This window comes from Belonocnema kinseyi, chromosome 7 (assembly GCF_010883055.1).
Source record: "Belonocnema kinseyi isolate 2016_QV_RU_SX_M_011 chromosome 7, B_treatae_v1, whole genome shotgun sequence".
In the NCBI taxonomy this organism is placed as follows: domain Eukaryota; kingdom Metazoa; phylum Arthropoda; class Insecta; order Hymenoptera; family Cynipidae; genus Belonocnema; species Belonocnema kinseyi.
This window is the reverse complement of record NC_046663.1, coordinates 109,717,175-109,728,825: the sequence shown is the minus strand read 5'-3', so window position 1 is coordinate 109,728,825 and position 11,651 is coordinate 109,717,175. Positions and strand designations below refer to the sequence as shown.

General features: G+C 27.2%; 1 protein-coding gene across 1 annotated transcript in view; it reads right to left on the bottom strand.

Annotated features, from left to right (window-relative positions):
• Positions 1–4,499: 4,499 nt before the first annotated feature.
• Positions 4,500–11,651, bottom strand: part of LOC117177169 — an 8,033-nt gene continuing 881 nt past the window's right edge. The window contains exon 3 of the mRNA XM_033367678.1: positions 4,500–5,456. Within this exon, the coding sequence (XP_033223569.1) occupies positions 5,044–5,456 (413 nt within the window). The 3' untranslated portion in view covers positions 4,500–5,043. The remainder of the gene's footprint in view (positions 5,457–11,651) is intronic.

Here is an 11,651-nt window from a genome sequence, read left to right as displayed (position 1 = left end):
TGCTTCACGCGGGTTCTTAAAAAATTGCGCGAAGACCAATAAAAGAACATATTTATCCACCAATCCTTTCTAAAAAATGAGGAAAATTTAGTATATTGTGTCCATTTTCGATAATTTTGGCAATGTTAAATTTCAACTAAATCACGTTCAACTTGGGGCGTAGCATGTCAGAGGGGTCATTAGCCATGCTTGACCCATTGTTCACAACCATGGGACGATCGTGGGTATTGACCCAATCTTGAGCCACGCTTACCTTACGCTCACCCCACGTTTACCCCACTGTTAACCCATGCCAATCCCGTGCTCACTCCACGCTTACATCACGTTTTACCCACGCTCATCACACGCTTATGCCATTGTTGATCCATGGTTTACCCATTAAAGTTTTTCCACGCGGGTTAGTATACTTATGGGGAAAAACTAAAATTTACACGACGTAATCTGTGAAATGTCACATTTAAGACGATAAAACTTCAAAAAACTTCACGGTTTCCCAGGATATAAAATAAATGTTTAAGTGTGTCTGCGTCGCGTCCCAGTTGGTAATCACCACAAAAGGTCAGACTTCCTGCGGTTACATTTTGTCAATTCGTAAAATGTTTGCCCAGTAATTTATTTATTTTTGTATAGTTATTTATTATAAACGTTTATTTTCTATTTAATCCTGATCTGGTATGGTCGTCAACATTTGGGAGTCTTCATCTTAATTATTTGCAATTTTTTGCACTTATACATTTTTTACTTCGGAGAATTTAAAATAATATGTTTTTATTTATATGATTGTGAAGAACGTTTTGGCCGGGAGTCTTTTTCAATTTTTTCAAAATTTTGTATAGTTTATTTAGTTATTTTGATAAGATGGTTTTCCAATTCAGTTTAAATAAATCGTTTCGTTTTTGATATCCATTCAGAAATTAAAATCAGAATATCAGAGTAATCAATAATTTTATCAAAATTTTAAGATTTGTACAAATACGGTAATCGCCTAATTGTGAAGTTCCTCAAGGTGAGTGACGTACAACCGAATATACCTTGTACGTATTTTTCGCATTGATTTATGTGTAAATCTCGATAAAATAATTAACAAAAATTTGCAATTAGAATCACTGAGAATCGCAACAGCTTTTTAAATTTTAGATCTAGGATCAAAACCATCGGAAAAATATTTGTCGAATAAAATATTTTAAAGTGTACCTGGAGCAAACTGCGTGAATTAATTTTCAGTCTAGTTTAACTACAAATAATGTTGACAATAAAAACTTCAGTCATAGAATTAAAATTAATAAATCCCTTATGATATTAAAAGTGGCACGACTGCAAATAAATCATTTAAGCAAGCTCTTTTTTTTTAATTCTAACAAATAATTTAGAAAATTTACCGCATAAAGAGAAAGGAATTACCGCGTTACCAATGCTGATGCTACCAGAAATGCATCAGAGCTCACTCTCTAAAGTTAGGCTGTCGTACTCAAGTCATTGGACATTTCGGCGTGGATGACGCATATACCTTAGGGTAACCAATACCTAACAATAAGTTCATATTAAATCATCAATAACAATACACCACGATACTTAAAATTGTTATCCATATTTAAATAAAATATTTGCTGGAGTCAACCAAAAACCCTAAAAGTAAACTATATTACAAGACAAGTTATAGAAGTAAACTATAATGTATATTTAAAAGTTAAAAATTAATTTATGTTGATACTGTACTTACTGAAGAAAATTCTCAATTCAGCTTTCCATTTATTTCTATAGAAACGAACACAGCGCTCATTTTCTGTAGCAAATGTTTTCGTCTCGATATACATATCGCAATATAATGAGGATACTATTCACTGGGAAACTACACGAAAGTATAAAAAACTGAAAAATATTACTAACCTGTGTTTAAAATTTTTTACGATTGTAGAAAAAAAAATTATGCAAGCTGACAAATGTAAACGATGAAAACAATGCAAACGAGACGTGAGCGCGGGTTGGCGCGAGTCCACCATTAGCCGTGATCACGGCTTCGATTTTGACTTCACTAATTAAATCGTGAATCAAACCACTAAATAATAGTGAAATAAAATATACTAATTGGAAATAGTGAAATCATCACTATTTTTACAGTAGAAGACCACTAATTTCAGAGTGAAAATCCAAAAAATCACTGTTTCAGTAGTGACTCATTCAATCACTAATGGAATTAGTGCAATTTTCACTATTTCAAATTTAGAGAGCAGATATAGTCTTTTCACAGGAAACTTGAGGCGTCTTACACGCTTTTCAAATCTATGTTTTATTGTAACCTTAATAACAATTCATTCAAAACGAATTCGAAAATTTTAATTAGGAGGTATAAACCCTGTGGAATTCTATTCAATAGTGATAATTAATTGGTTTCAATTTTGCTCGTTATGGAGAAACCTATCTTTTTCTAAAACCTCTACCCAAATTAAACAAAATCGTTTTTTCTCTTAATTTTTGTATGAGAACTAAAATCCAAAAACCAATTAAACTTAATTAGGATAAAAAATATACATAAGACAGGGAATGACGAGATGAAACTTCGTTGTATTTTTTTTCCATCGGATGAGTATTTTTAATAAAAAAATTGTACAACGTTATGCGTATTTGAGTTTTATTTATTTGTTTAACAAAATAATCACAATTTTTTCTTCAAACAATGCAGTTCCGCCATACACACGACATTCCACAAACTATAAAAAATCAGGGCCTTGTGAATAATTTTTGTTGGAGTTTCGCCTTAAAAATATGTTTGCTGTTTTATATTTGCCATTTTGGTTCTATAATGTCATAATGAACGTGAAAATGTTTGTACTCGAAACTCAAAATTTATAAAAGTACTTATTTTTATGTGTGAACGTACATATGTATATCAGGGTGGCTATTTTAATCAAAAAAAAATTCCGGTCATTTCCCGTGTCTTTATCAATTCGCAAACATTTTTTACGGTTAATAAAATAAAAAATTCAAACTCTAAGTTTAAGCATTCTTCTATTAGAAGTAAAAAAAACTAAAGATTAAAGTACTCAAATTGGAACTCTTGAGTTTGAAAATTTTTGAATTAACGATTTAAAATGTTTTTATTAAAAAACTTTGTATTCAACTGCTTATTAATTTCAACGTATAAAATGTAAAGTGGAAACGCTTTCCAATCAAACAAGATTAAATAAAATGCGGATAAATTGCGAATTTAGAATTTGTAACTTTTACCAATTATGAAGTTGAAAGATTCAGATTCAACTCCAAAAATATAAATCCACGCTATCATTTCCAATTCTCTAAATTAATGAAGCAATCAATGAAATTTGAAATCTTTTTATATACCGCAATTTTAAGCTGGAACTCTGTAAATTAGAAATTAAATTATTTTCATTTTAAATAATTAAAACGTTTTTAATTTTTAATTGTTCAAGTCTTCCACGGTACTACTGAGCCAATTATGAAACTTTCTAGTTATTCCAAAATTCAAAGGATTCTTGTTTATGTACAACTTTAGGACCATTTTAAGACAAAAATGAAAATCATCCGTTCGGCGCTTTTTTTAATGAAATTTTTTTAAAAAAATCTTGAATCGTTAATTTTTATATGTGTAAAAGCATCAATCGTGTATAAAAGAATTGATTTACATATGAGCTTCCCGCGATCAAAACGGGACACGCACGAAATGGCTTCGTTTCAGTTGGCCCCTTGGTTATTCTCGTTCTTGATTTTTTAAATCCGATTTTCAATTTTTTTAAAGCGTATCTTAATAGGAAATTACATTCCAAATATTTTGGTTCCTTAAAAAAAGTTTCTAACTCTGTTAGTTTTCGAGATAATCACGAAATTGAAAATCATTGCTTTTTGTGTTCCGCTCGCTCTAACTCCTTCAATTATAGGAATATCGAAATGAAATTTGTAGAGAACATACATATAACTGTTGCGAAAGTGACAGTATTGATGAAATTTTGATATTTTTTTTCCGAACATTTTTTGGTTCATTTATTACCGACTCAAGTCGTAAATTACGGATTGACACTTTCAAACGCTTCGTTCGCTGATGAATTTCCAAAAAACTGAAACTTATCGTTACCCAAAATTCGAGGAAGGTTCAAAGAAGTTTTTTGGAGAACGGCAAATAATTCTGACCCTGCGGTTAACCAATAACAATTAAATAAAGACTTGGCGGTTTACCGATACACGTGCGAGCTTGTTCTAAGGATGTGTCTAACGGAGACAAAGATCCAATTGAAGCGGCCAAAATAATAATTTGACAAAAATCAATTTCGAATCATTTAGTAATACAATCTCGAAGAATAAATTATCTAAATTGATAATAATATTAAATTCATATAAGCACAAAAAAAAATATTTATTGAAAATTCTATCAAATCTACTACAATTTAATCTTCTTAACTTTCTTCGGTTTCTTTTGCATCTGGGCTATTTTCATTAATTTAAGTGAAATAATATTCAAAAAAATCCTGCCCTTGCGGTGTTAAATAATCAAGAGGTACCTGACTTCTTTGATTTTTGCAGCTTTGAGGCCAAGGCGAGGGGGGGAACACTTTTTGAGATCCATCAAATTAATTTCTGGTTTGAAATGGAAAGAAGTAGGATTTTCCAATTTATAATTGGCATATACATCAACTTTTCCAACGGAGAAAAAGTGTAGAAGGAAAGCTTCACTGATTTTCAATTTGTTCGGCTTTGTCATTCTGCCTTTGACCCTTTTTTGAAAGTCCTGCAAAAGGTTCTCACAGGACTCGATCATTGTGAATGGAGGATTACGCGCATTGCGAATCATTTTCACATAAGCAGCCGGTGTTTCTATCCGTTCCATTTTCTTTTTCTATTGAGAACATAGCCCGAAATTTCTGGCGCATTGACAATAAGAATGGGCACGAACAGGAAACACATATTTTATTTCACATTGCAAGTGAATAGAAAGTATAATGAGAAAATGAAATACTGTGTAATTTTTATTTTGCCCAGGACATGCGTCGGAAAAAAGAGTTATGCTGCTGTATTTTCCTTGTTTATATTCCGTTAGTATCGCATGCTGTACAAAACTACAAACAGTGTTAGCTTCTTTTTTTGCAATTCCTTCGAGGAGAGTGACCATGTAACTCTCGTTTGTACTATGGATATGTACATTGCATAAAAAAGCCACACTAAGCGTTTGCAGAATTGATAAGCCACTGAAAGTTTTGGCAAAGGTAAATTCTGAGCGAAATCATATTCACAGCATAAGCTGCTTTTTTCCGACAGTAGTTTTTTCAATTGCAAGTACATTCTGGCATTTCCTTTGTGTTCTACAATTTTGTCATTTACTGATCCTTCTGCCTCACTTTTGAAACATGTGTTACATATGTCAGTGCGAGGTAATTTAAAAGTGAAACTACTATTGTAATTGAAATAATTGCAGTAAACAGCTTCGCTGGTTGGAGGAACTTCATTACCTGTTTTTCGGGTATAATATTCTTTGAATAACCCATAAAGAGTGGTGAGATCCAGAGATCAGTGTCTTCAGAACGTGGGATTTTTCTGCCCCCACCACTCTCCCATCTGGGAGCGACACATTCATACGTAGCGTGTCGGTGAGTCGGCTCTGTTAATTGCTGCGAAGCCCAGCCTCATATAACGCCGAAAATGCACGAGCAGGAACCCTAGCTCTCCTGACCTCACGAATGACAATCTAGCTTTTCCTCAAATTTATTCAGGTTTTGAAATCCCAAGTTACCTTAGAACCATTAGGTTTATTGCGAAGAGGCAAATATAATTGACTTTCTGTAAATAGATATAGGAGACAAGACTTCTGGGTCTAAAATGTTTCAAATTTAGTGCTGCATGCCTTAGTCATATTTTTAGTAAACAATGGATTTTTAACAAATAAAAAACAAATTTTCGACAAAATAGTTAAATTTTCAACCTAAGGAATTACTTTTAAAAATATATTTTTAACTTAAACATTGTAGTTTATACTGAAGTTTGCAGCTGAAAAAATTAATTTTTAAACCCAAATAAATAAATGCGATTTTATCAACAAAAGAATAGAATTTTTATCTGAAACAAAATTAATTTTTAAAGAAGAATAATTTGACAACAAAGAAGATAAATTTATAACTAAAAAGAAAATTTTTCGAGAAAAAAAATTGTCAACAAAATTGTTCAATTTTCATCTGTAGAAACGAATTTTAAAATAAAAAAAATAAGTATTCGGTCAAAAATGGAATAGTTAAATTTTCAGACAAAAAATGGAATTTTCAACGAAATAAATCAATTTTCAACTAAAATTATAATCTTTCAAAGAAAAATTGAATAGATAAATTTTCAGTCGAAAAATAATTATCAACCTCAAGAAATCAAAGTTTCAATAAAATATTTAAATTCCCAAGCAAAGAATTTAATTTGCAAACAAATATTTTAATTTTCAAACCAATAACTTTCTACCGAAAACAGAATTTCAAAATTTTCAAAATCAATTTTAAATCAACGAAAATTTTTGTCAACAAAATGGATAAATTTTCAACGAAAAACTGTTACATTATCAGTTTAAAAAATCAATTTACAACCAACAATTTTTCAGCAAAATAGTTTAATTTCTAAAAAAAAAATAGATGAACTTATAACCATTTTATACCAAAATGAAAGAAGTTTCAACAAAAAATGCATTTTCATACAAAGAAACGAATTCTTGATTAAAATAGATGAATTTTTAAACAAGAAGAATAATTTTCTACCAAAAAAGAAGAATTACTTAACTGAGAAAGGTCAATTTTCTACCAAAAAAAATTCAAGCAAAAATAATACAATTAAATGTTTAGTATAAGAAAATGTTTTTTCAACAACAACAAAATCGAATTTTCAACAAAAAAGTTCAATTATCAACCAAAATAGTTATTTTAAAAAATTTTAATTTTAAAAGCAGTTTCATTTTCGACGGAAGAAATAAATTTCGAACTGAAAATTGTTTTTAAAAAACCACACAATCGAAGTTACAACAGAAGAGTTCAATTTTTAAAAATATAGTTAGATTTTCATTTAAAAAATTATTTTTCAACCAAAAATGGAATGGAATGAATTTTGAAAGAAAATTTTAAAAAATATCACAATTTTTTATCATTTATTTCGTAATTTTTTCATATTATATAATTAAAAAAAAAGGAATTTAATTCTTATTAAGCCTTCTTGCGCAATTTTGTCGCACCATTTTTTGTTATGTTTATGTTGATTTGTAAAATTTGCTTTCAAATTTTAGTAAGTTTACGAGATATTCAGAAATTTTTAAAAGATTAAAAAATAATTGAAACTTGCAAAACAATCAGAAAAAATTTGAATAATTCTTTAAAATTAGAAGGTCTGAAAATATTAGAAAAAAGAATTATTTTTCTAATAATCGTTTGAAAATTGTTAATACTTTTTATTTACAAAAATGTACTTTACAAAAAAATTCAGAAAGATTTTGAAACACATCAAACGATTTCCTAAAATTTAAAAGAAGATATATATTTACGTTTCAAAAAACATAAATAATCCAGTAAATTCAAGAAGAATGGAAGAGATTGAAATCTAATTTTAAACTTAAATTTTCTGGAATTTTTTTGGAATTTATTTTGTTTTTAACGTATTAGAAATATTAAAAAACTTGAAAACATTTCTCAAAGTTTATCAATTATTCGTTGATATCTTCCAAACTTCTAAATGTCCTAAGCACCTTTAAAAAAGACTCGAATTTTTCTAATATTTTCGTAAATCCAATAAAATAGTTTAAAGTCCTCTAGGTGATTTTTTGATACATCTCTTTTCATGCTATTTTAGGCTATAATCACAATTTTGAGGATTTAAGAGAAAAAGCCAAAAAGTTTTGACAAAAATGTTGTAAAATTTTCCTTTGAATGTGGTGTAGAAAGGAATTTCATTACAAAATGTGTCCGATTTTCTGAACCGAAAACTGCATGAATTTCTGAACTTTCTTCTTTTTATTTTTAAAGTGTATTTTAATCTGCTTTACATTCAGTGAAAAATCATATACTGAGAAACGATAAGAGAAATATCTATTTCTTTAATTTCACCTATAATTTGAAAGGCGATTCTTCATAGTGTTTTACTAACTAATGGAGATATTTTTATAATTTTATTCCTGAAATCTATTCCCTAAGGTCAAACATGGTCCACAATTATCGTAAAATTTAAGAAACACCAACTATTTACAGGAATTTTTTCAATAAAAAGCAATGTGTATCACATTCAAAGAAATTTTGGCAATATTTATAAAATTATTATTATTTTTAATTTAAAAAAATTAATGTATAGAGAGTACAGTTTTTACTTGAAATTTCACGACGGTTTATTGTACCATGTTTGATCCTCGGCCAGATTCAATGAAAAATAATATAAAAATATGTTCATTAGTTATTAAAATTCTACAAACACTTACCCTAACAATTTATTTTCTCTTTTTATAATCATGAGATATTTCTTCATAAAATAAATTTTGTTGCATTTGTTTTACAATTATTTACAATCAATTTCGGATTACAATTATTGTACAATTAAAATAAAATTCTAAAAGCTAAATTTTGTAATTCTGAGATAAGTATTTTAAGGCATTAAAGATTTTGTAAAGATTCCATATACAATAAAATAAGTATTATTACTTTGTTTATAAATTTATATGTAAATAATTATTATAAGATTCTTAAGAAAATTAAAAAAAAGATTTTCGAATAAATCAGATGTGCCAGAAAAGATCCTAGAAGATTCAAAGACATTTTATTTTTATTCTATAGGATTTTAAAAAACATTCTGAAAATTTCTTATCCATTTAAAACGTTTTGAATTCTTCAAGACATTGGTAACTCTCTCGAGTTTTTATCAAAAATTAAAAAAATCATTCAAAATGTAGACAGAAATTTCCTTATAATCTTCTAAATTTTCCCAAGCATTTTAAGAAATTATGTTTATTCTCCTTGAAACCTTTCGAGATTCTTTTAAAGTTCCTAAAGTTTATAGCATTTATTAGCATTTTGCTTTAAAATCTTTTACGATCTTCTTTTAAATTTTAGGAAATCGTTGATGTGTTTAAAAATCTGCTTGAATTTTTTTAAAAGTACCTACATTTTTAAAATAAAAAATCATTAACAACTTTCACACGATTATTAGAAAAATAATTCTGTTTTTCTAATCTTGCCAGACCTTTCAATCTCTAATCTTTAAAAATTATTCAAATTTTTCCTGTTTTTTTTAATTCCGCAAAATTAAAAAAAATGCCTTTAAAGTTTTTTAGATGTTTTGAGAATATTTAAAATCTTTTGCAATGTTTTAAAATATTTAAAAATAATCTTTTCAAATTAATTGTTGGAAATAAAAAATTACGTTAATTATTCCTGTAAAAATCTTTACAAGTTTTCATTATTTTCGAATCGTTAAAAAATTTATGAATATCTCTAAAACTTACTCAAATTTGAAAGAATTATGTCCTTTAATTTTTCTAAAGTTAAGTAATATGGAAAAATTACAACATTTTGCTTCAAAGTATTTTACGTACTTTTTAGGCATTCTAGGAAATAATAAAAAATGTTTTGTCATCTTTTTTCAATTTTCTGTTGGATTTCATTCCAAAAAAATTATTTACATTTTTTTTCAAGGATTTTCTTTCATTATCTTTCATTATCTGAAAGTCCTTCGTTTATCGACTTTTATTATCATTTTTTCATTTTCAATACGTATCTATTATATGTTATCAAAATTTAATATAAAAGTCTGGAATGTTAAGTGTATTTAAATACTACAATTTTTAATGTTTCCGTATTTTCATAAATAATTCAACAAATTTGATGTGTAATTAAAATAAACTGTTTTTAAATCTCATTGAACTTATTCCAAGTTACCTTTTTTGAATTTTCAAAATTTATGTAATTACTTATTCTGATTAAAAATAATTGAGCCTCTTGTGATTGAAATCGGGGATTCAGCTAGAGAAGAAATGTGCTGAAAGTAATTTAAAAAAAAATCATTCGAATTTCAATTTTAAAGAATGATAATTGTACACAATTTCCAGGCGCATCTTCCTTATTCTTCTATAAGAATTATTAGGTTTTTCAGTTTTTAAAATTAGTTTATCCTACGTTTCTAAAACTCCTCTGAACTTTAAATTCTTTTTTAATCTCATCAATTCTACTCAATATTTATTGAATTTATTCGATTATTTGCACTTTTAAAAAATTTTTAATGTTATCGAATTAAAAAATGTTGATTTTAAAACCTTTTACACTCTCTTTCGAAATTCTAGGAAATTGTTTGATGTGTTTAAAAATCTGCTTTAATTTTCTTTTATAGCACATTTTTTTTATTTTGCAAAATTAAAAAAACATTGCCTTTAAAGTTTTCTAGATACTTTGACAATTTTTGACGTATTTTTAAATGTTTTGATTTGCTTTAAAATAATCTCCTAAAATTAATTTTTCGAAATAAAAAATTATTTTAATTATATCTAGGAACCTAAAATAATATTTTTCATTTTCGTAAAAACTTAGAAAATTCTTAAGAAATCTTTACAAGTTTGAATTTTATTTGAATCCTTTCAAAATTTCTAAATATCTCTTAAACTTTCTCAAATTTTAAAGTAGATTTTTAAAGCGAAATATAATTTTAAAAAATATGTAACAAAATTGCACAAAAAGATTTAATAAGAATTATGTTCCTTATTTCAAGATATGAAAAAAATTGACTCATAATCTTTTAAATTTTTCCCAGGAATTATAAGAAAAATAGTTTTACCTCCTTGGAATCTTTCGGAATTCCTGTAAAGTTTCTAAAGTTTATGTTTGAATTCTTTAAAAATCTAATTTTCTAACAGAATTTAAGTTTAAAATTCGATTTGAATCTCTTCATTTCTTAATATTTCTTGCATTCACTCGATTTTGATCTATTTATTATAATCTTACTAAACTGAAACATTTTGCTTTAAAATTTTTTACAGTCTTCTTTTAAATTTTAGGAAATCCTTTCCCATGTTTAAAATCCTTTTTTAATATTCTCATAAAGTACGTTTTTTAAAATAAAGTCATTACACATTTTCCTACCAATCTTGAAAAAGTTCTGTTTCTAATCTTCTCGGACCTTCTAAGCCTTCTAATCATTAAAAAATATTTAAATTTTTCCTGATTTTCTTTGAAATTCGGCAAAATGAAAAAGATTACTTAAAATCTTCAGATTTTTTATTCATCATTTTAAACATAGTTTAAAATGTATTGGAATTTTTTTAAATCAATTTTTCAAAATAAAATATTATATTAATTATTCGTAGAAACCTAAAAGAATATTTTTCATTTTCATGAAATCTTAAAAAATTCTTTAAAAAATCTTTACAGATTATAATTATTTTCTAATCGTTTCAAAATTCCTGAATATCTCTTAAACTTACGCAAATTTGAAAGCACATTTTTTAAAACAAAATAAATTTAAGGAAAAATTTACAACAAAATTGTGCAAGAAGGTTTGATACGAATTAATTTCCTTCTTTTTTTCTAAAATTATAGAACATAGCAAAATTGCCTGAACTTTCATTCCCTTGACACCCTGCGAAATTTAGTTTACTTAAAAACTCCAAATAGCCAGTTAGCCACAGAAAACGAATCGTGAAGTCTTGGGGG